At 36.7% G+C, this 25,871-nt stretch overlaps 2 protein-coding genes across 4 annotated transcripts; one reads left to right on the forward strand and one right to left on the reverse strand.

The window, feature by feature from the left end:
• Nucleotides 1-365: 365 nt before the first annotated feature.
• On the reverse strand, nucleotides 366-3,470 carry LOC149741545 (casein kinase II subunit beta). The gene is made up of 5 exons (XM_089891669.1): nucleotides 3,221-3,470; nucleotides 2,613-2,763; nucleotides 1,657-1,732; nucleotides 1,070-1,259; nucleotides 366-668 (listed from the first exon to the last, which is right to left on the reverse strand). Exons 1-5 carry the CDS (start codon nucleotides 3,358-3,360, stop codon nucleotides 578-580), a joined length of 648 nt encoding a protein of 215 aa, XP_089747795.1. The 5' UTR covers nucleotides 3,361-3,470; the 3' UTR covers nucleotides 366-577.
• Nucleotides 3,471-5,335: 1,865 nt separating this feature from the next.
• Nucleotides 5,336-25,637, forward strand: LOC149741546 (homeobox-containing protein 1-like). Of its 3 annotated transcripts, none has more exons than XM_089893404.1 (11): nucleotides 5,336-12,889; nucleotides 13,398-13,539; nucleotides 16,106-16,177; nucleotides 16,885-17,038; nucleotides 18,315-18,509; nucleotides 18,987-19,109; nucleotides 21,825-21,918; nucleotides 22,318-22,445; nucleotides 22,637-22,732; nucleotides 23,381-23,502; nucleotides 23,976-25,637. In XM_089893404.1, the coding sequence occupies exons 1-11, from the start codon at nucleotides 12,702-12,704 to the stop codon at nucleotides 24,231-24,233; spliced, it is 1,572 nt and encodes a 523-aa protein (XP_089749530.1). In that variant the 5' UTR covers nucleotides 5,336-12,701; the 3' UTR covers nucleotides 24,234-25,637. The 3 variants fall into 3 exon arrangements, with proteins under 3 accessions (XP_089749530.1, XP_089749528.1, XP_089749531.1); XM_089893402.1 differs by having other exon boundaries at nucleotides 5,337-12,889; nucleotides 16,103-16,177; XM_089893405.1 differs by having other exon boundaries at nucleotides 5,997-12,889; nucleotides 16,103-16,177; nucleotides 24,012-25,637.
• Nucleotides 25,638-25,871: the final 234 nt, after the last annotated feature.

The following is a 25,871-nucleotide window of genomic DNA, read 5'->3' on the forward strand; positions in this document are numbered from 1 at the left end:
ATGTAAGCACCAAGACAATGTTACTACGCAACTGCGGTATAACATTTTTAAGCTGTTCACCAGAATTTGTTAGGGCATAAACTATGGTCACTATCTCTTATAATTGAAAAATACAATGTTTAGGCCAGATAGAATGACATCAAGTGTATAATCAATATTTAAAATCAATCAATTTTGTAATTGCTTTTTCTTTGCAAGCTTGTTAAATCCATTGATTTACGGAGAACACCCTTTTAATTTTCAAACCTTAACTTACAAAACTTAAGCTCTATTTTATGTTTGTGAATTCCCACAGCGTGGCACGCCATTAATCCTAAGATTTAGGCCAGAATTGGTCCTTATTCTAATGCTGAAATAGAATACAATTTTTCTTGATCATAATTTTGTATTTTTCGTGCCATAAGTTTAGGTGACAAAGATACAATACAGAGTGGCATTCCGGCACAACAAGACCCTGTAATGTAAGGTTCGTGTAAAAAGTGCTACAAATTCGCCATTGAAAGTATAGTGGGAAAAGCAACGACAACACTAGCGGAGCTTTTTGTACAAGTTTCTTTCAGCAAGCTTCTTTAGAAAGTCAGTGACGGAGCTTAGAAGGGTTTTTCAACTTTTGTGAGGCTTGGTACTGCAGCTGGTATGCCATTGGGTGAATTTTAAATCCGAAGAGGCTAAAATGTTTAAATTATAGTTTAATTTCCGTCACAGCGCTAAAATTATGGAGCAGTAAATAAGAATATAAAGGCTTGTAAAACAAAATATTTTTTTAGGTTGTCAACAAAATTTAAATATCAGTTTCTATACAAACATTACAGCCTGTCTGTATGGTATAACTTTTATTTTAAATCTTTTGGTTTAAAAACCATCTTCAGTGAAAAACCAAAACCATGAAATGCTGTCATGTTTGTATTTAAGCTAACCAGACCATCTGAATTTGGGAAGTTTGAAAAATGCTTTTAAAAATATTATATCATTATTAAGTAAATACAGAAAAATGTGTCATTTTTAAATTAATATAATAACTTAATTTGTGCTGTTTTTGAATACTGAACAAAATGTTTAAATTGCTCACCGCGACACAAACTGGTTGGTTGGTCGTTTTGGTCGATATTCTGGGTGTACCATGAATAACATGTGCGGAAAGCCAGTTCCAAAGTAAGCACCATCTGTGTGGTGATGTCGTGAGGATTTGGGTGTGTAAACATCCTGGCATTTCGGGCAATACAGTTTCACCATTGCTTCGCCTGGGACATCTGAAAGGCCTATATGGGACAAAGAATGTTATGGTGCATGTGAACAATTAGGGATGTGTCAAGCCGAGCACCAAGTCAAAATCATGTGCACAAGCGTGTGCCTTTTTTAAGCTCGGCTGAAAATTTGGTCCAGCGCCAAGCCTTTTTTTTGTTATGAGGAGAACAATAACTGCCTAAACTGTTTTTATTACGTTCTGAAAAGTATTGTACAAGTTTCATCAGTAGTTCTGGGGTAGTACAAACTAATTTTTAAATTATAATTATTTGGAAAATATTTTCACAATTTTCTTGATTTGTTTGATGGGAAATAAGTGGCAAAACTGCTTTTACCCATCAAAAGTAACAATTATTGTCCTAAAAATGGGTATCATTGTAAACATTTTAAAAATATTTTTTCATAACATACCAATAGGTAACATTGGTTGATTTTCGCAATACACTCTTGAACAATGTCCGAAGTCACCCTGCTGGTATTTCTCAAGCTGGAAAAAGACAACATCTGAGTGAATTTACCTTATCTTCTTTAATCAAAACATAACAATTTGACATTACGTCATGAGTCAGACTGGCTATTAGTCTGTTTTTCTTTTGCTTAAGGCTATATATGATATGTTAGATTGATAATAAATTTTCAAACAGAACTGTATGTTTATACCACAATTAAATCATAAAATGCACGATATTATTTACAGTTAACTACACTTAATTTTATTTTAGTTGGTATAAATTATGTAGTAAACATGTAAATAATAACAATCTAACATAACTATGAAATTTCATTAATTTAAACAAACAAAACAAAAAGACTTTTCAGTCTTTCAGTGGGGCTGGTGTATAGCCTATACTAATGGTTTCAAGCGATTATAATATCTTTAGGCCTATATAAATTATAAATAAAAAAGTTTTAAATAAAAAATTACAAGGGCAAAATTACAATTAAGAGTATGAATTAGCAGAAAAAAACTGTATGCCAAAAACTTTACAACATAAATCTAATTTGAATTTTAACTGTAAAAATGGCGAACCTAACCCTAATCCGGTGCTCATAGAGCTGAACAATTCTTGTGTAAAGAAATACAGTGCTACAAAAATTTAACAGGAAAAGATTCTTTTTGAATAACACTATGTCATTTATACAAAAAAATATATATATATATATAGGATAGGCCTATCTTGATTTTTGTCTTTTTTTCCTAGCATCAGATCTTTACTATTGTTTACCTTTACACACTACAGTTCATGCTGCGCAGTTCAAATAAGCAATAACTTATTTTCATGTGATTTACGTTAAAGACAATAATGTGTATAAGTTTTCACATGCATTCACAAGAAAAATAAATTCGATTGCCATAAGAAACTAACCATTTGTGCAATTCCTCTGTTAGTCAAAGTGTATCTAGCATGGATAAGTCCGTACAACATTTCAGCTGCTTGTTCAATTAAATCTGACTGATTTGTGTTGTCTTCCAAGTCATCATCAGGTTCAAGGTCCAATATCATGTCCAATGCTTGTCTGTGGTATATTAAAATAATGTTAACATTGAAGTACATACACAACCAGTGGCGCAGTCAGGAGGTTTTCGAAGGTGTCGCCCCTCCAAAAAATATTAAAATTAAAACCCTGCCCGCCATTTTTTGGTTTAATTGGCCTATGTCTAAATTTTAATTTAAATCACCGAAATTTCTCAGATATTTTGTGAAAAAGCGAAAAGAATCCTGCAGATCTTTCCTATTGCTCCAACCCAATGGTTACTAATGGGTTGTTTAAATTTTCAGTCATACAGACAAAACAATCAGCCACAAAGTTACAAACAAGGTAACTTCTAAACTGGCAGCAGGTGTATGAAACAGAAGACCCGTGTTATAAAGTTTGTCGTTTTCCAGCCATGCGAAGATAAAGCAAGTTTCATTCATTCATTATATTACTGGCCATCCCAATTTACAATACAGTATACATTACATTTAAGTACCTGTAGTGTGGAACTTGCTCTCCAAGTCCTGTGAGGTTAAATTTATCCTGAATATAATCCTCGTCCACCTCACAGAAGAACTCATTCCCTCTCAAACCACAGAACCATGATATCCAAGACACTTCTTCGGAGGAACTCATCTCTGGGACCAGAAATGCCTACAAGGATCACAGCCTCTTGAAAGGGGTGAAAAAGACGGAAAAAATACCCTACCAATCCTGTTTTAAAACATGATAGGTTTAGAATTGTAAATAAATTAATAAAAAAAACATATATAATAAGTATTTATGTCTTGATTGATTTTCTGATTGCCACATATATTTAAATTGCGATAGTAAAGTGTACCTACCACGTTTATTTTCTTTGTAAATATGTTTTTAAGTGTCTGTGTAAGCAACACAAAACTTGTGTTTAACAACTGTTGCTTTGTCGGTATACCCTGTCTTTTCGTTTCAAATATTTCTAAATCTTCGCTACCGTAATCCAAGAAAAAAAGTTATTATTATTATGGTAACATTACAGAAAAGTTAAATATTTGAAAAAAAAGGTAACAATAAATAAAGTTGCGTGTCAAAGTGTGGCTTAGCTGTTAATACGCTCACTGTTATATCATACATGCTCCATACATTATAATAGCATATAACATACTTATTACACAGGAACGTTCAGATATAATCTGAATTAAGCCTTTGATTAATTAATACATATACTCTTAACTGTGGAATTAAAACAGTGCCGTTTCCGGGCAAGACGTCTCTGAGACTCTGTCTATTTATAGCCCCTACGGAAAACTACTGAATACTACCAGAAACATTCGGCATTTTCGGCACATGGCAAATTTTCAGTATCCAATAATCGCTAACTTTAATTTATACAATATTTTATTATTTGACTGCCGTTGGCGTTACGTGTTCGCGAAAAAATGGTATCCGCACATAGCACAAGTCATGAGCTCGCCGTTCAAGGTGCGTGAAGTAACTTTAGTATTTACATTTGCTGTTCAAACAAATCAAAACGTGCAGAACCAAACCTTTCGAGACAAAACTCCCTCGTTCTTGGGACAACGGACAGAAGGTGAGAATGGGAATTTACAAGACGCGACCGTCCGTGACCGGTTGTGGTGGCGACAAAATTAGAATATACTGTATTCGGGGATTAGAAGCCTTTAACGTTTCCCCTGCGTTTGGGAATGGTTAAATATCTTCGTTTGGGAGTTTTTGTGACCGATTTTTAAGGTAAATGTACCAAGTTTTTGGGTTCTTCTTATCTTAATCGTTTTTTTTTAATGAAGGTCGATAACAAAGTCCCACGCGCTTTCGTTCAAGCAACTAGAGTTTCTATGCGCAAGCAACGACTTACATATTACATACAGAGTTTAATGTACAGTCCAAACTCCGTATCAAAGCAGAAAATGAGTAATGTGCTACGGGACAGAATAGTAAGGAATAAGGGGGAAAGCATTCGTTTTTGTCGAAATTGGCATATAATAGTAACCTTTATAATCGACATAGCAACAAAAGACAATTACATTAGCAGCATAGTAGCGTTTTTGGCCACAATGAGTCAAAATAAATTGTAAAATTCCATTCCACAAATGTGGTTAACCATAGATACCTAAACATATGTTTAGGTATCTATGGGTTAACCAACTCAATAACCGCGCAATTTATTATTGTCGAAACGTCTGTAATTCAGCGGGACCTCCAAAACAAAACAAGAACAGCCAGACATTTCTGGCGAAAGATCGGCTTGAGTCAACATGGTTCTGATCAGCTGGTCGTCTCGTTTTAAGTTTGTATTGATTTCCGTCAGAGTACTACTCAGTTTCTAACGTATAATTGCAATTTACATGAAGCCACTACGTTATCGATAAGGAAATGTATCGTTATGTGCGCTGGTAATAAATTAGGCGTAATTACTTAAACTAATTAATATTGTTTTTCTATTTTAATTGCAGTCGCCAAAATTTCTCTACATTTGCGCACGATTTATTATTGTTTTCTTTCGGAAATTATGGTGTAGTAATACCAAACCGCAATAACTGCCTTTTATTTTTAGTTAATTTGAATATATATAATATAATACAATTTTACTAATTTATTAGGCTAATAGGCTATGCTCTATTATGCAGTATCTTATTTTGTGTTTACCTATCATTTATTTCTGTATCATATCAATTAATGTAGCTTTAAAATGTACAATATGTCAATATATAAAGTTTTAATTAAAATTTAACCAGAGCAATACAATGTAGTTTATACCTAACTAAATGCATTTAAAATGTTGCAATATGTGTATTTTATATATACATATTTGGGATTCACTATTTACAGAATTGCACCATTTAAAAAACAAATATATAATTATTTGAATAGTTGTGTTGGCTTATGGCTCTTAATGACCACTCATTAATTTTAAAAAAGTAATTTTACCACTTGCGTAATTTAGTTAAACATTAACTAATGTTGGTGGACCACACAGTATGTGTACATACCGACAAGAGGTAACCTATATGTGTTATCAGCTGGAACGATATATATTGTGACTTTAAATAGGAAGTTAGTTACTTAGTTGGGTGTGTAAACAACATGTTATAAAAGCTAAAGAATAACTAACCTGTTTAGATGTAAAGGCATAAGCTTATAAACTTTGTCAGAAATACAGAGCGTATGAATAATTCACTATTCAAATGTATGTAAATGTATACAGCATTGACAAAAGTTGAATTTGAAGTTATTTTTTTGCTATGTTATGTTTGTAGTATATTGTTGTAAATAATGTTTTCTAAACAAAGGTTATGGTATATTGTATATGTGTACAGCGTGTTACAAAGCATTTTTTATTTAAGAAATGTCACCAGTATGACAATATTGTTTATAAACTGTTAAATGTAACATTAAGATTGATGGAGGCTTAACATAACCTAATATATTAAATCAGCACACAGTTTCTGAGTTCATATATATATATTTTTTGTTTCATTATAAAAAAAGCACTTTTTCTTGTCATTATAAAAGTGTTGTTATGAAATAAACAGAGAGTGTTGTCAGTTGTTTGACCAATTTAATATTTTCTATACATAACCTCTTTATTACTTTAACATTCCAGCATGTATATGTAACATAATATTGATGTTCGTCTTGGTATTGTTACCGAATTGTGTTTCTGTATGGACACCTGTACTATTGGAATATTGGGTGTCGTATTACATTGTTCTCTATAGTTGCTAATCAGGCGTTGAAATATCTCTCTTTTTGTTCAAAATATCCCCGTCTTTTCAAACGTAATATTCGCCCGGTGTCAGTTGTCTACATTGGAATGCTATATCGGCCGGGTTAAAACAATAGTAAGTATCGACCTGTTAGCGCTAGAGTAGCAATGGGGGTCGTTTAAATCCCTGGATCGTGCTCCGTCAATACTTTCTGCTTGTCAACCAGCTATTTAAACCCGCGTGCCGCATTGTAACGTGGCGAATCTGGTATCTTGTAACGGGCGTCTTTATGCTATGTCGTCTCACGTGTCGGTTACTAAGAACGCCCCGAAACTCGGTAATTAGCCTATAACATTGGAGTAAGCCCAAATAATCCATGCTATGTTTGTTGGTTATTGCATAGCGCCTCATAGCCATGGGCGCTTTCGTGTTGCCCGCACGGAAATAACGCAATTCTAATTATTGATTCTGCCCAATGAATAGAATTGGAAGCTATCAAGAATATCCGAAGCGTTTGGAATTAAGTGCCAGAACAAATATTTCATCTGACAACTCCTCATGCCTGCTGTTGAGCTACCACGTCTGCCACGAATTTTACAACAAAAAAAGATTTTCCTAAAACGGGTTATCTTTATGTGTTTTACAAAAGAACCAAATCATTTTTTCCAATAATAATATTTTTGTTAACACTGTACCATTACACTTAATTGATTATTTTTTTCAATTTCAATCAAACAGCGATAGGTTAATTATTCTCCTGGTGTACATTAAACTTAAGCGCGTGACGTAATTGAGGTTTCGAGACGGCCGCCAGATCAATGACGTTGTAAAATGGCGACCAATAGGTTATATCCGTAGCCGCTGCTCAGGGCTGGGTAAAACACAAGCAAAAATGACGTAACTCGTAAATTAATTATGTATAGGACTCGTGTGCATTGTTACCTACCGCTGGCTCCGACAACCTGCCTTTGACTGCCAGTCTAATTAACATATTAATTTCAAGGCGGATGCGAGCCCGTGAGTCCTATGCGCATGCCAAAGAAGCTGGTCTTGTGACTAGCGCGGGGAATGGCAGTTATTAGCCAGGTTACCGATTATACCTTATTTATGATTGGGTCGTTGCGTTTTGCGTTAAGTAATAAATAATTTACCGTCGAGCCTTTTCTAAATCGATGATTTCACCGACGATTGCTTATCTTTTCGTTTATAAATGTGCGACGCCGACTCAGCCTCTGAAGAAGGGTCTGACGTCAGTGATCAACGCCAGCCTGAAATGCAAGCCGTATACTCGCTCGGTTTGGAGCCAGACCCATTTCGGGGTGGTTCGGATATTTATTCTAGCCAACTTGCGCGGTTTTTGTTGCCTTCCACGGAAAACGAGAAGTGAGATTGGTTCGCAGGCGCTCATTTGGAGAACTAACCGCAAAGTTAATAAACAGCACACGCAGGTGCCGCTGGAATCGTACGAGGTTTGGCCTGTTTTTTTCTTAGACCATCTTTGAAGCCAGCGCTGTGATTGCCTGCTACTAATTTTCTCCGTCATATTTGGTATGTAGAAATGCGTTGAAGTATGTGATGTTTAATTTTTAGTAATTGGCTCACGATACAAACTTAATTTCGCCGCGTCTACCAATTAAGCTGTTAATGTCTAACAATAAACGCGTGTTGTTTTGCCTTTGTCGGGCTGCTGTCTTCTCGGTACAGGCCTTTTAAACACAGTGATTCAGACGCGTTTAATTATCTTTATTGTCGCTCGTGTAGGGCTTATTATTATTAGGTGGTCACGGTTGTATGCAATAATCACGACAGTACAGCCTCGAACTTGCCTGAACCAAGTTCGGGCTAACAACTAATCTTATTTGTTGTCTATTTTCTGAACCTACGCTCATAGGTTATATGTTCAGATCTAAGCAGAAAGTTTCCAGTTAGCCAAGTTACTTAAGTTTCGAATGAAAGTAATTAAACTTACTTTGCAGCAGTGCTGGCATACGGGTGTGATTTAAAATATTCGTTGCATATAAATGCTAATGACGCGGCAAGTTGCTGTTAAGGCGTTATACACGGGCATGGAATGTGTTTCATGTCGAAATTGGATAACCACGATCCATTGAAACTACCCGCTTTGTAACTGCCTCTGATAATTGGCTTCGAAACGTGACATGGTATCATACGGCCGTCTGCTAATACGATAGTACATAAGATATTAAACGGCTACGAATTTCGAGTCAGCCAAACCGCACTCGTAACCGAGAAAACTTTACGGGAGTATAACGTGGGCACAAATTGCCAAGTTTAGCCACGTTAATTGCCCGTGTGGGCCGTAGTAGATCAAAGCAGGTAAAGTTAGCTCGTGGCTGTAACTGAGTTATGACAACAGATATGCCGCTGTTTCTCGGCGATTGAAAACAGAATACAGGTGCTGGAATTGGGATTACAGCTATTATCTACTGCTGGGATAAACGTGTTTATTTTTGAACTTTTACAATAGATGTTTAAACCGCGGCTAATTTCGAACATTGTAAATTTTGTCGTAAGCAACGAAAAACATCCTGCTTGTACAAGAGGCGTTTTATGTTTAAATAAATCGTTTAATCGGCCACTCCTTGAGCAGGTTACGTTATTTTCAAGTGTCCAGCAGCCTATTTTATTAAGTGACGTCAGCCTACCTTGTCGTTGTGCTGAGCACGCGAGTTTTGAACTCGTCATTAGCTAGCTAATTGTCGTCGCAATTAACTAATGGTTAGTGTCTGTGGGTGGTTTTTGTTTGTCGTCTCGTTCGCTCTGCGTCGCATAAACTTTACTGAGGTTCGGAGAACTCTTCATTCTGCGCAGCAACAGCGGCTAGAACGTTCCGGACCTGTCAATGACGTGCTGACATTGTGACAGCAACAGACAAGGGTTTTGATGTGATTACTAACGCTCGGCAGGCGCGTTAGGTTCAGCCGAAGTGTTAACAATTTCAAATGAAACTAAAATCCGAAAGTGTTGGTTTTTAATGAGCTTTGACAGCCCTAGAATTTTCTTGATTCTTTTTTGTCTGGTGTACTAGGTTTCGAAAGTAGGAGGAAAATGCAGTGCATTATTGTGGGTAAAGATCAAGATAGATATCGTTAGAACATAGTATTCAGTATTTCATAATCGTAATTTAACTGTTTTTAAAAATTATTACACTTTTAGAGTCGTTGAGATACGGTTATAAAATTCCGTAAATGTTTTCCGTTTACCACCTAATGGGATGATAAAAAAAGGGTGGACCATTTTACCTCAACTCCTGTATTATGAGTGATATATGTATGTAATTTAAATGTAATGAAAACCGCATATTATAATGTCCTAAGGCAGACTTAGATATTTTTTGTAGAAAACAAAAGTTGTCCGCACTAAACGGCCTTCAGAATAACTTGTCGTTAGCCGGTTTCTTTCTATGCAATATTTATCGCGTCTAAATATTGTGACTGTGATTTTTAGATGGCAGAATGCATCAGTTGAATTTTGCTTTCAATAAATTGTTCTTGGTCACGGTCACAGCACGGCCTACTGAGCGACGAAAATCTTTGGGTATTCGTAGCCAAGCGAAACGTGGTCGAATCGTTTCGTTCAAAACAGAACTTTGCTTTGCACCCCGTTGGGTATTGTATTGGCAGCGGGCGTTATTGTTCGCCCAATATCGATGTATGATGTCGTATGTAACCAAGCACCGTGAATACCATTAGACTATTCACTAATCCAGAATTGATTTTCTGTCTTGCTTTTGCGCACACCGAGCCGCCGATATTATATTGCCGCTTTAATTTTCTTAATTTTAATGCCAGCGTGCGCTTCTTCGCAAACTCAAGTTCAGGTTCGTTGGATTTAAAACTTAAACGTTCGTGCTAGTCGTTGTCTCCCGGTTTATTATGCACTGGTTAACTCCGTGTTATTTCAACTGGAATTCCTCCGCTAAAATTGCCCGTTATTACCCAACCAATCGTGACTGGTAAAGCCCGCATGCTTAAGCGTGTATTGAAATATACGAATTCACCGTAACAGTTTCACCCATTCCAAACACCTCAACCGAATCAACCAAATTCATAACACGAGCCGCTGTTGTTGATCAGTTAAAACGCAGAACAAAGTTATTTTGCCCGGACGAAAATAACCCTTTACCAACGGAAAGCGCTTTTCGGCGATTCACAGCTCCCACAACGCGTAGTTTCGCCCTTCTTCACGAAAAAAGATCCGTAGGAGCTCAGTTTTTATTAAACCAAAACAGCAAACGAGTGGTTAATCGATAACTGGTCGTAATTCAACTCTCCATATGTCGAACGCCGACTTCGCTTGCTCAGTTATGCCCTTGCATTGATTTTAGCATCAAGATCGATAGAAATGTCCGATATACCAGCTACACCTGCAATTAAGATACATCGCAAACGTCGATTTTTTTTCGCTTATAAAGTACTTTTGATTGGGAACTCGCGACCCCTGGCCTAAATGTTGCTGTCGACTTCCGCCAAACGCAAGAACAAAGAAGCGGCCGTTTAGTTATACCGGTCGTGAAATGACGTCGACATAGGAGTTTCAACCTCTCGTAGCGACTTTTTTTATTAGATTTCAAATTTTACTGTCAAAAAAGTTTAGGAATTTTCGCAACCAGAACAGTCATATCAAAATTAAAAGGCATACAACTGCACGCGATCCAAATACAGGCAGTCAGTCGTCACTTTAACAATCAACAGTATTACTTCAAGGTTAAATGCAAAACATCAATTTTAAAGTAACCGTTGTTCGTAAAGAGAAAAGCCAACGAAACAATCAGTACGTTTCAAGTAGTTAGTTTTGCATAATTAGGTATTTATCTAGCACTTTAACCAACGTTAAATATTTGCATCGTATTACGTCACGTACTTTGTTTTAATTACTGAGTGATAAATTTATAGTTCGTTACTGGTGCCTTGTTTCGCAGTCATTTTTGGCGTGGCTTGGTAATTACCATGTTTGATACACCATAAAGGTGGCTGTACACAGTATCCGGAATTCATCCGTTTTGTCTGTTTTGTCCGAATTTCGCTGCCGCATGCGGAACTCGGTAATAGGTTTGCATACGACTTCGCTAGCGAATTTGCATGCCAGATACTGTGTACAGCCACCTTAATACAAGTTAATCGGTCGCGGTTACTATTGGTTATTTTCCATTCGATCGACTAAATTTAATCGGCCGACTCACTTTCTGTGCATTACTTATTACAATAGTAAAACTAAGCTTTAGTCAGTCACTTCAGGCGGCGACTAGTTTAGTCGCTAGCAGAGAATGCCACCCCTGGTCTCGAACCCAGTAACATCGTTTTTTTTTTCTTCGTAATCGTCAGCAGTTTATATGGTTACCTATAGTTGGTTGATGTTACCGACTGTGATGCTTGTCTTAAAAATTAAGTCACACTATAACTTTTAGGCTATACCGACAAAAATGATTATAACAGATGCTCAAATGTAATCTAAAGGTACCGCACCGGACTTTCGGAAAACGAAACAGCTTCTTAAAATTGGCATTATTTTTTGATATTCCACTTTAAACTCCTAATGGCCATTTGTTTTTGTTGTATTGTAAATTAATAGAAATGTAGTATTATTTTATTTAAGTCAATACATCGAAATCGGTAAGCTTTTTATACCAATATTTGCGCCGGGCAGGAATTTTAAAATATCAAAGGCCCGTTAATAATGGTTTGATGAAATATGTTTTGGTCTAAGTTACTCCGCGAAAAGTAATTACAGTTTATTTTGAAGTTAAAACTGTCAGTTATAAATTGTCAAAGCAACGCATACTTTGACACGCGGTATAATTATACTGCTTTAATAATATCTTCGTTCTACACTGTATAATACCGCATTGCGTTATCAAAAGCAGAAAATTGGACTAAAAATAGATTTTACTTTACTTATCCCAACTGGACGGCGTTCAAATATTGGAAAACATCTGTAAATCGAAGATATTATTTAAAAAAAGGTACAATTATACCGCGTTTCCAACTGTGCGTTGTTTTTCATAACCTCAGATTTTGATAGCGAAAATGATAATTATATGACCTAATATTCGACCCAAATTTTTCCAGCATAATAGATTGTAGGATCCGTGCATATAATACTTAACCTTGAGTTTTCTCCTTAACTTTTGATAAGGTGTTACACTACTTATATGACCTGGTAAATTCAACCCAGTTTGTTTATTTCACTTTCCAGCATATTAGATTTAAAAACCGTGCAACATAAAACTGAACCTTAAGTTTCGACTGAATGCGCGACACTAGACTCTCGCCCCATCCCGAAGAAATGGGGGAACCGGACCCCCCCAAGTTCACAGTCAACCAGATCCTTCTCCTGCAAAAGTTAAAGCAAAGTGGTCTCACCAAGTCGCAGATTATAAAAGGACTTGATGAGATGGAAAGATTCGATGATGTGGGACTCGGGAGCCCAGGAGCAAGGTAAAAGACCTCTGCTTTTTCATCTAAAAACGAGCTTTTTTACAAATTTCCCGGATTTCACAAAAACACGCCATGACCAGTTTAATTTTGCGGCGTCGTGCTGCTGGCACAGTTGTTATGGCGATCAAGAACAGAAGGTATCGGTTCGAGTCTCACGCCACCTTTGGTAGGCGAATGTGTCCAGACGTTCCTTGTGGGTTTTCTACATTGTGTTCACTGTTCATTATTTATTCTGTCAATCCGTTCTATTCGCATACTATTGTAGGATGGGGGGAGATCCAACACCTTTAGCACATAATATTCAAATATCCTGATCGTGTTTTAAACAATTAACTGCGGTCTATGGGAGTCGTGACTCGTGAGCATACGGTTTATTAACTCTTTGAAAATTCTTTGTTTCCTACTAAATGGAACGAAAAAATATAATGAAAAGGTGTCCCATCTTCCCCCACCCTACTATGTTATTTCACTTTACCGATTTTACGAATAACTTGCGTATTTTTTCCAGCGTATCATCATCCACTCAGCAAGTACCGAACGGCAATTCCCCTAGCAGTGTAGGGTCGACTAACAGTGGCAATACAGTGACATCATGTGCTAACGCTGGAGCACGACGCAACAGCACAAGTCCTCAGTCGCCCCATTTACCAGTAAGCACTATGAAATTTCTTGTATAATTTTTTTAATTTTTCAATCTCGCGTTGCGTATGCTAAAAAAATTTCATTTTTTTTTTTAAAATTCTTATGTTTCTTTACATTGTGTATTGGTACTGTGTTATAACAGTCGGCAATAATAGAGCGATTAAGGATCTATACACCAGTTATAATTCGCATTAGTTCTATATCACACGCTACATAGATAGCATATATTTATTAAAAACGCAAAATTGTTCGCAAATCGGTAGCAATGATCTATCTGCGAAGTTATACTGCCTCGCAAATTGCTTTAGGTATAATAGTTGAACCGTAAAATTTTAAATTCTTTGTTTACATTGTAAAATCGTTAAAATTAGAAAGGTATTTAAAAATAGCCATCACGTAAAAATATTTTATTTTATTTACAACTTTAATAAAATTAACGTAATACATCGTACCTAAACTTTGCCCATATCAGCGCCAAAGGTGTATATACACCTTTTTTACTAACATATGAAAGGTACAACGGGCTAGAAGCACAGTGCAATAAACTACCATACTTGTCTTACTACACCATTACTTATTTGGTGATTACTATTTAGTACTGTGGGGTAAGATGGGAGACCTTTAGCACATAATATCCGAATATCCTGATCGTGTTTTAAACAATTACCAACGGTCTATAGGAGTCGTGAGAATACGATTTTAATTTTAGTGTTTACTACCAAATGGGACAATAAAGTATAGATTGAAAAGGTGTCCCATCTTATCCCACCCTACTATATCTGTTAAATGCGTGGCAAAGCCCGCCAGCGCGCATGCCTTCATTAGTCACGAAAACATTACAGTTTCAATATCAATCTAGTTTTTTGGTGACCGGTTACGAGTTTGGCGTTGGAATCGCGCAGAATGAATTGCAGTGTTACTACGTGACGTTGTTTTGCATGTTAATTGGATATCGACGCTCCGTGTTATTATTTACGTCTTAATTTGCAACGATTGCTCGCCACGAGACCAATTAACTTCTATTTACGGTTTAATTAAACTCGTCATGTATAGTAATGAATAATACTAATGAATTAGGCGCTGTTACCCAAGCTACATTTTCGCAAGCCAATTCCAGGCTAATGACACGGCCAAGCAAACAGCTACAGCAATTTTTTGGATCAGCAATTTCGTTTTAATTCTAATTAGGGTTATGCTGACACGTAAGGGATAAGAACCGTGTTGCTTACAAGTTGATTACACGGCGTTGGATCATATAGCAGCTAATCCCCATGTTATAAATTGCCCGATTAAATTGGCGAACCGGTTTCAACTGGAAAATAGCGGTTCCTGCAAGAACGCAATGCTAGTTTTCCTATTATACATATCATATAAGTAAAGTACTAAGAACACATGATTCGATACAGAGACAAGCTGTATCAACATTACCTTAAAATAGAAACATCAACAAAGCTCAACAAAAGGAATTTATTGTAAAAAGTTCACTTAGGCACAACATTACAGCAGTGAACTATTTCCAGTATCTTGACAATAAATGAATATGAAAAACCGATCCAAGCAAGAGAAATTTTAAATAAGTTTTTTTAATAAAAAGAACAACACGACCTCCCTACGCTTCAACATACAGAACATTGTGTAGTTCCTGTCCGGCGTTGAACTAAACCACAATCCTTTGAGAAACCGCTAAAACGTACACAGCGAAATTATACTAATTTACAATAAAATAGAAAGATGTACTAGTACTGTTTGAACTAAGATTTTAAAATATTTTCATGCTTTTCTGAAGGTCCTATGTTCTTAACTCGGAAACGATTTAGAGAATTATATATTAGTTTGTGTAATATAAAAATCGTATATACCCGTTTATGTTATTAAGACATATAGTGGGGTGGGGGAAGATGAGACACCTTTAGCACATAATATCTAATCGTGTTTTAAACAATTAACAAAGGTCTAAGGGAGTTGTAAAGGCACAGTTTTATATTTTGTTTTGAATTTTCTTTGTTCACTACCAAATTGGGCGGGAAAACAGAATGAACAGGTGTCCCATCTTTCCCCATCCTACTATATAAACAAATTTGTAAAATGAACATTCGTAAAGTAGCAATGTTTGGTGGGCCATGTCATCGTGTCAAAACAAATGGTTGTTAGTCTGTTCCTCGTAAATAAAATGTTTGCGCTAAAGTGTGACAATCAAATTTAATTAAATCGAAATTGCTCGTGTTTGAATGCAGCGACGCATTTTGCAGCCACCGGATGGTGGGTTACAATAACGTGCTACATATTACAGATTAATCCTTTCGGACAACACTTTATTAAAAGAAAAAATACTACAAAAATAATTTCAAACGTTGTCATTATGAATTAGGCCGTTTTTGCACTTGAAAATTATTTTAGGCGAAAACGATCTACAAAATTACCCCAAATAACATGTTTTTTTACGATCACATGTTTATAGGAAAAAATCTTCATAATCACATTTTTCAGGCCAAGATGTAAAAAAAGGCATTTCTCTTTGTTATTTTTAGCAGGTGTAAAAAACGACCTGTTTTCTTAATCGTTTTTTATCAGCAGGTAAAGACGAATACAGTGATTCCTCATCCCCAGCCTATCCCCAACCATTTGATGTTTGGAGCTCATATGCAGGTAGCCATACCTGCTTTTTACAATTCAGTTAAATTTTAAACATAGTACTGTGGGGTAAAATGCATACCGTTATAGCCCGTAATATTCTATATTTTCTGAACGTGTTTAGTTTTTAGAGCCGTAAGATGTAAGATTATGGTTCTGTAAACATTCTTTGTTTACTACCAATTAAGAATATAAAAGAAAATGAAAACAGGAACCATCTTACCACAACCTATACTACATATTAACGGCGCCGTGGCATAGTGGTTAGCGCGCCTGCCTGTAACCCAGAGGTAACGGCGCGGCTACCATTGTGGGCGTATGTGTCCTTGGCTTGGGCAAGACACTTAACATCAATTGCTCCAACAAAGTGGTCCCTAATGGGTTGTCCAAATTATCAGCCATACATAAAAAAATAAAAAAATACCCAAAATAATAGTCACCCACGAACTAACATACATGGTAACTCGTAAGCTGGCACGAGGTATTAAACCCGTGTGATAACGACTGTCGTTTTCCGGCCACGCGAGGATAAAGTAAGTTATATTCATTCATTATAACCTATTCTGAACACGCGAAATACCAATCTAAATACACCGGGCACTCGCCCAGTTAGAAACTATCGATATCAAATTCCATAACTATAATAAAACCAATAACAAATATACAATATCCCGTTACTCAGTCTTTATTTTTATCTCTAACACATTTTCCTCTAACTTTAGAATGCAAGCCAGCTCTCTCTTATACCGCCTGTTGCTGCGTGGCCAAATACGTCACAAGCCGTTGCCGTAGCAACAGCAGCCAGTATCCTGCAAAACGGTTTTGCTCACGGGAATGTCCCTCATTCTGTGTATCCGAGCCTTATCAACGGCAGAGGTTAGTGCTTTATAAGTGCTAAAAATGGTTTTAAAACTACATATTTTAAAAGTGCTGAAAATGCTATTAAAATAGATTTTTTACCGATTTTTGAACGATAATTTTGATTACTAAAATGACACACTTCTTTTCATAATTGAAGACTGTAGTTCGGTATTTTAAGAAATAAAAAGTGGTTTGATTAAAAAACAACTATTATTCAAACACTGTTTTAATGCAATTTCGTGTTTTTTTTATTTTTTTTTTTTATTTCTAGTTCCCAATACGATAATCCCTCCAAATACATCGCTTACTTACTTAGTAATTTTAATTGAACCAACTATAAAGCGTTTATTCGCCTCTTATAAAAACAAACAAACAAAGAAACAACAAACGGCGTCACGGCGCAGTTTTGTTTATTTTCTAAACCGCCCAACTCGTATGTTTAGCCAACCTGTCGCGCGCCAATATATAATTTCGCAATACGTGTTGCGTCATCACCGTATTACGTCATCGGCACGAGCTGCGAACTTGAGAGGGTAATTCCCGCCTACCATATATGGTCACCTCTCCACTTGGCCTTAATTGCAGCGGTCGGCACGACCGTCACAACTAAATATCCAGCGCTGTAATTTAATTTGTAATTACTCGTCACTGATGTCTTGTAAATTACACCCACCCTCTACGTATCAGTATAATTACCACATTTATAGGAAATTTTATCGGCTTGTTGCCGTTCGATTACGAAACTTCATAATTAATGGTTGGTCACAAACAAGAGAAAATACTGTTTTGTTTCTTTGATCTTTTGCAGCCTGTTTGTTGTTTCTTTTTAGTTTTACACTAATTCTATTTATTAAATTCTTGTTTTATTTCTGACCTTTTTATCTATCTGTCGTATTTTATCTGTCTGTTTTATTAGTTTTCCAATATCCCTTTTTTGTTCTAATTTATTCTTGTACAGGGGGAAGACGGGACACCTTTCACATCTATTTTTCGCCCCGTTAAAGTAGTAAACAAAAAACATTCAAGAAATAAAACTTTATCCTTATAAAACTTTATCCTTACGACTCCCATTGGCCGTTAGTAATTGTTTAAAACACGATCAGGATACTTAGATTTTATGTGCTAAAGGTGTCCCATCTTCCCCCACCCTACAATGTATCCAAAAAATCCTTTTCTACTTTCTACTTAGAACAAACCTTGAGATATTCATTTAATCATTACACCTCAAAAAAATGTTTTCCACGTTTTTAAATTAAAATTCAACGGAATCTTTTCATCTTCATTTATCCAGGACTTCTTCAAAGAGGACCCGCGATGTCGGGAACAGGGAGCACAGTCGTAGAAGTGGATGGTGAGAAGATTGACATCACAGAGGAGCTTGAAGATCTCTTCCGACGGGATCAAGCTTCCGTTAAAGAGGACATCCGAAAATTTATCAGCGAACGTCACATTTCCCAATCCGCAATCGCAAAAGCGACAAGAAATGGTAAAAAATCTTTTTAAAACGTAACAATTTTGTATTTATAATATTTTTTAAAATATTTTTTTTATTTATAATTTTTTTAAACCTGTATTCTATTTTTTTTTAAAACGTATATTTTTAATCTTTTTTAGAACCTTTTTTTTATATTTTTTCAAAACGTAAATTTCATCCACTTGTTCATTATTAAGGTCTTAAAATTTTAGATTATCTATACGTATGTATGCATACAAAAACGTTTTATATACGTTTAAAAAATAAAAAATATACAACAATTAAATTTTTAAATTAAATGTTTTTTTTATTAATTCTAATGCATTACATTCCCTTCGCTCAATAAAAATTTAACAAATTACACAAATAACAGCCATGCCCTAAAATTACCAGTTACTACACACAAATATAGATTTTACACACATAACGGTCATACCTAAAAATTACTTGTTAATCCACACAAATATATAAATATCTTGCTTTACATAGCTATCAGCCAAAGCTACATCTCACAATGGTTAGCCCAACCCCAAGATATCAGCGGACAGAAGAAGAAAGCCATGTACACTTGGTACATCGTGGAACGTAGAAAACCACCAGGTCTTACTAACGGTAGGTTGGGTATTTTTCTTAAGACAAACTGTCAAATTAAGTAATGTTGTAAACACATAAACAATATTTGATTGCTTATGATATTTGCAACGAATTACAACTATAAAGACTCGTAAATTTTGAATATACCAACATATAGTAGTGTGGGGGAAGATGAGACACCTTTAGCACATAATATCCAAATATCCTGGTCGTGTTTTAAACAATTAACAACGATCTATGGAAGTCATAAGGACACGGTTTTATAATTTTTTTAATGTTCTTTGTTTACTAGCAAATGGGACGAGAAAATAGAATGAAAAGGTGTCCCAACTTCCCCCACCCTACTATATACTGCTTTTCTGCGAGCACTTTGTATAGTAAAACTGGCCAACGGTGGGCATATATATTGGTGTTTCTTGTACAATTTAACTATAAAATTGCTTGCAGAAAACCTACTATATGTATGTGCCATGGATTATAAATGTGAAACAGATTTTCTAGAGTTTGTGTTTTTGCTCTCTAGAACCGTAATTACTTCTGCAATAATACGACAAGACGTCGTCAGAGTCACAGTCCTGGGTCCTTTTAACTCGATTTACAAAAAAAACTAGTTGTTCGTTTAGTTTGTCTTAATCTTTTGGAAACAGATTTCGCATCAAAGTTCTTTCGTTTTATTTTTTTTAGATTTTTGTCAAAATATTATGTGTTTTTCGTAGGATTTTTCGGTTTATAAAAAAAATAATATTTTTTCCGGATTTATCCACTATGACTAAATCGTTTTAAATGTGTAAAGACCCCGCCCATATTACATTAAAGCGCTTTTCCGCCTCATTTTTTCTACGAAAACCCAAAACCGCCTGCGAAGTGGTTTTTATCCGCCGATCCCAGACCGTGTTTTTATAACACGTTTAAAAATTAAAACGGCTCCGTTATCCCGGTTTAATTTTTAATGAATACAGCAGACCAGCATTGTCCTATCTCTTATCGCTAACCCAGACCTTTTCGTCGTTACCCTCTGACACTAACTGCGCCGTTAACCACTCACGAATTGTGTATTCCTGAAGCTAAATATAATCGGCCAGCTGACGCGCGTGATAGCCTGACACGTCTTGACGACCCGTTGTTTATACTCCATATTAATAAATGATAGCGGGCATTAATGATGAATTGCGAGCCATCGAATGAGCTTCTTTCCGAAATGTTTTCCTCCGGTTTTACATAATCCGCACCGGTGTGTGTTTACGTATATTCATGTCAGCACACCCGCTCTAATAAGCCTACATACATATATCCTCTACGCGCAAGATTTAACACCTAAATCCTACAGTTTAAGCCGTGTCATGCCAGCGTAAAACACGAGGCAATTTGCCAAGAAAGTCTGTCTAATTACTTTTTTAATGGTACAGTCTTATCCTTAATATGTTGATAAGACAGCCCACGTAATTCTACTACAAGGCAATTTGTGCAGCAATGGCGCATTCTCATTTAAGTTTCGACGCCTTAAACCGCACGACAAAAACACGACCATTTAACAGCTGTGAACACCTCAAAACTATGACCAAACCAGATGCGACTTGAATCGCCCGCCCATTTAATTAACTTAATTGCGTAATAGGTATCAAGAACTTTGCCACAAATAAGTTTAATCCGCTATGTTGCAACGTAGACCAACACTTCGGTACTTGGTCGTTATCGGAAACAAGTTACCGACAATTGGGAATAACGAGCCTCCGGCAGCCATGACGAGCAATTCCATGAGTTTGCAAAGTTTGACTTGACCGTTTCGAATATTTTTCCCTAAACAAAAAAGTTAGAAAAGTCCAAAGATTTAATATAGGGCGGGGAAAGATGGGTCACCTTTTCATTTTCTCGTCTCAATTGGTAGTAAACAAAGAGCATTCAAAGAATTATAAAACCGTATCCTCACGACTCTCATATACCGTTGATAAGTGTTTAAAACACGATTAGAATATTTGGATATTTTGTGCTAAAGGTGTCCCATATTCCCACCCACTCTACTATACACCATGTTGTGCATTTTCAAATATAACTCTTGGCCACTAATACCCCCAACCTCTGGCACGGCTATACCTATACCACATAATAGCTTTGTTTTCGAGCTACACCATTTCCCAACAATCAAATGTTGGGTGGCGGGTGAAAACAAATTTAGTGTGTTTATAAATTGTTAATGTACCGGTTATAACGCAATATCGTTTAAACCGCTGCGCACCCATATGTTACTGCTAATCCAGCGCATTTTTTCTGCCTTAGCGTCGGATTAGGTCGGTTCATATATGACTACTGCTTAATAATAGAGACAATACGGCTTCTTAAATTGTATACAACGCATCGGCCGAATTTATAACTTAAATATTGTACGCGTCTCCTTGCCCGTTGCCAAGCTGTCTTTTATCCGTAATCTGAAATTGGGTCTCTCTAGCATTTTTTATTTTAATATCTAGTACTGTGGGAGGATATCAAAATATCTTGATCATGTTTAACAACTAACAACGGTCGATGGGAGTCAAAATACGGTTTTAAAATTCTTTGAATGTTCTTTGTTTACTACCAAATGGGACGAAAAAGTAGAATAAACGATTAAACGGCGTCCCATCTTCCCCCACCCTACTATGTATATAAAATGTTGCAATAAAAAGATACTGGCTACGTAAAATCGTCACAAACACATTTGTCAATTTTACAGAAATCTTAGTTTATTTTAATTTCCAGGCATGAGCTCGGTCCCCCCTGTAGTGTTTCGTCACAACGAGATTGAGAATGATTGCATAAGCCCTATGATGATGAAGTCGAAACGAGGAGCAAGGTTAGTTGACGACGAACATTAACCTCGTGACGTCATAGGTCCTCGACCTGACGTCACTAATTTTGTTTTATAACTTCACCAAATCAAATTTATAACGTTTGAACATATGCGTCATGTACGTGTCCTTGGGCAAGACACTTAACTGCAATTGCTCCAACCCAGTGGTCACTAATGGGTTGTCCAAATTATCAGCCATACATAAAAAAGAATGAAAAAAATCTCACCTCCCTCTCCCCAAAAAAACACAAAGTAACATACTTGGTAACCCGTAAGCTGGCACAAGGTGTATGAAACTGAACACCCGTGTTTAAAGACTGTCGTTTTTCAGCCACGCGAGGTTAAAGTAAGATTCATTTATTCACTAGTTAAACCTAATAACCCCCGTGTATCAAATCTAAGGTTCACCTGGCCAAAGGAATGCCTGTCAATACTTGAGAATTATTACAACGCAAACTCCTATCCTGATGAATGTAAACGTGAGGAGATAGCACATGCTTGCAATGCGATCATACAAAGTCAAAAACCAGGTAAAAACGCCACATATTCTTAGTTCGAATTGCTCTTTTATAGTGCCTAGCCCTTTTTAACAGGTGATTTTTTTGGAAGGCGGGGGTATTTTAAAAACTTACTCGATTTTATAAAAAAAAAAAACGTTTTTGGCATTTTTTGGCAAAAATTGCAGTTTTTGTAACTTACAGCATATTTTAACGTTATACAGGCAGCATGCTTACAGAACTGGACAAAGTGACCACTGTTAAAGTTTATAATTGGTTTGCAAACCGACGCAAAGACGATAAACGTCGTCGTCACATAGGTAAGAATAATGTTTTACTCAACGTTTTTTATTTTGTTTTGGCAGGTGGCGTTACGTGTTAACTTTTAGTAGAGTGGGGAAGATGGGACATCTTTTCATTAGTTTTTTTTTCGTTCCATTTGGTAGTAAACAAAGAACATTCAAGGAATTTTAAAACCGTATCCTCACGACTCCCATAGATCGTTAATGTTTAAAACACGATCAGGATATTTAGATTTTATGGGCGAAAGGTGTCCCGTCTTTCCCACCCTACTATATAGTAGAAAACAAGGTGTTTAGTCGTCTGCGTGAAGGCATACTGTAGTTCAGTTTATAGTTAATTCCGAAAAGGTGCGCGATCGCTCCAACCCAGTGGTCACCAATGGGTTGTCCAAGTTGTCACCCATACATAGAAAAATAAAAATATCGTTCACCTACGAATTTACACCCCTGTCATAGCAACAAATGTTACCACACGAGCACAAATAACAAAAATTCATTAAAAAATTACATTTCTGTTTAAAAAAATCGTTTAAATTTTTTTTATTATTTTTTAAACTGTGTCCAATTTAATCAAATCCCGGCTATCATTTGCATTTTAAATGAATTTCGTTCAAAATTTAATCTTTTTTTTTCACTTCTAAATTTTACCTAAACCCTGTTATATAGAACACGTGGAGGCAATGGACCAACACCATCTCATGATGAGCCCTCGTCGTAACTCGGCCACTTCACCTTCCCCATCTTGTCATTCAAACGACAGCTCACAAGGGGTTGAAAGCAACGAACGCGTAAGTAGTTTTGGTCGGATTTAAGAGTCAGTTTTTGCCCGCTTTTTTTGCTTAATTTTGGTCAATTGATCATTTTTTGTTTTCAAATCTTTTTTTTTTTTTTCGTTTTCATTTTTTTTTTTTTAAATCTGTTGGGTTTTTTTCGTATTTTTTCAATCTTTTTGTCAGAAGCTACTTGGTGTTAGGACCAGTGTCATGATAATTATGTACTCTAAAAAATTATACAAAATAATTTTTTCAGTTTTATTCGGCTGTTCATGGAAAATACTTTTTACCTTATAAATAAAAACGATTTTTTAAACTGGTGTAAAATATACAACAATTGTATAATTTTTCGATCAAATAAAAAAAATATTTTAGTTGAACAAAAATTTATATCCCCTCGCGAATCTATTCGTGGCGCGGCGGTCGCTGCTTGTCACGTAACCGGTGTGCTTGTCACGTAACTTGTACACCTCCCTTCCCCACCACAGAACTACAGCTCATTCCCACTACCTATCCCCCCACAGTGCATGGTGATACCCAAGAAAGAAAATCCTATGCAGCTAGCACTTGAAATGGCGGCTGTTAACCATTCAATCATGGCGCTCGTCAACCCGCATCAGGTCGACGATCCGATGCGAGAAGACGAGGAAGACGACCTTGGAGAATCTTCCTCGGAGGAAATCCAACGACCAGAGGAGCGTAGACCGTTTGAACGCTTACCGGACAACCGAAGCTACGCCGGCTGAGTCTTTCCAAACTCCCCGTTTAATTCCGATCTCTTGCGCCACCGATGGAGCATGCTTCGCCTTGCCCGCCGTCGAGCTGTCCCCCCCTCCTTGCCTTCAGCGCTATTTATGTTCAGTATTCCAATATTATTGCGAAATACGAACCTTTAAAGTCGTCTTACGACTCGTTCCACGCCTTAGTTTCTCGCCCTGCCTTGCGCGGCGTCGGTCGCTTTTTTTTCGTCCCCTATCGGTGCTAGGGGTGTCTGTTTTCCTTATTGCGCTCTAACCAACGTAAACTGTGCCATTCTACATGTCCGCTATAAAACAGTATATAACATAACCTAAATGCAGGTAATTTTCCAACTTAAGCAAACGATAAAATTTCCTATAGTAACCGGTTCCAAATACCCGGCCATCTCCACCATATAAAGTATTCCTTTACCTTTTTCACCCCCAAAGCAAAGGGTTCGTTCCTTCTCTATATAGTACTGACTCGCCCGAGCTTGTTCGTTTTATTCTTTCTTTCTTTTACCTTATACGCGTCGCGGACGAGCGTTTTTTCAAATACCCCCCAGCAGTGTTAGCTTATTGTTCTGTCCTCTTTGCACGTCCGTATTTCCCGTTTTCCGAGGCCCGCTAACGCAGAAATGTTGCCCACACACATATAAACGGCTCAGAGTACTCCATTTTCGTCTAACGATTTATAACAATTTCTCCATATAAAACTACCCAAAGCTAGACTGCAACGTAACAGCACCCAGACAGCCCAATAGCAGTGCTACCCACAACATATCTGTATTCTCCACTGTTAAAAAAGACCCCAGCGCTTGACTTTTCACGAGGCTTCTCCGCCACTGCCAAGTGCTTTTTTGGTATTCTGACTCCTCCCGCTGGGTCACGAACCCGGAACTCCTGTTCCTGCAAACCAGTTTCACGTTCAGTATTGTGTCCGCCTTTTTTATCGCACTTACAGAACTTAAATTTCGGCAATAACGTGTGTAAATATTGTTCCTATCCTTATACACGCTGTGGACTTTGCAGCGCTGGCGTTTTATTTTATTTTATTCTATCCTATACATTATCCCATAGGCGCCAAACCTGGGGTTTCAGGCTAGGCAGGCTTGCCGTGAAATTTTTTCCTCTAAATTAATCACTTATCAGTACACATTAAAACAAAAATCGTTTTGAGAAATTCGCATCCAGCAATTTCTGCCTTCCCTGCAGTTTCAAAACTTTGGCGCCTATACATTATCTATATATTCAATATATGTATTTAAATTTTTGTCGCTGATGCCCTCCTTAACGGTTTGGTGCTGAAGTCACGTGCATGCTGTACCATTGTGACGTCGATACATGTGACGTGTTTCTTTTTACAATCAAGCCCGAATGATGTAAATTAAATAAACGGCATTACCGTTGTAAGAGGGAGTGTTTTGTAAACTCGATACTAATTGTACCTTGGGGTAAATATAGAAATATAGTAGGCCGGGGGAGATGGGACACCTCTTTATTTTATTTTCTCGTCTAATTTGGTAGCAAACAAAGAACTTTCAAAAAATTATAAAATCATATCCCCGCGACTCCTATAGACTGTTGTTAATTGTTTAAAACACGATCAGGAAATTCGAATATGAGGTGCTAAAGGTGTCTCATCTT

This window comes from Ciona robusta, chromosome 1, assembly GCF_009617815.1.
Source record: "Ciona robusta chromosome 1, ASM961781v2".
Classification (NCBI taxonomy): Eukaryota; Metazoa; Chordata; class Ascidiacea; order Phlebobranchia; family Cionidae; genus Ciona; species Ciona robusta.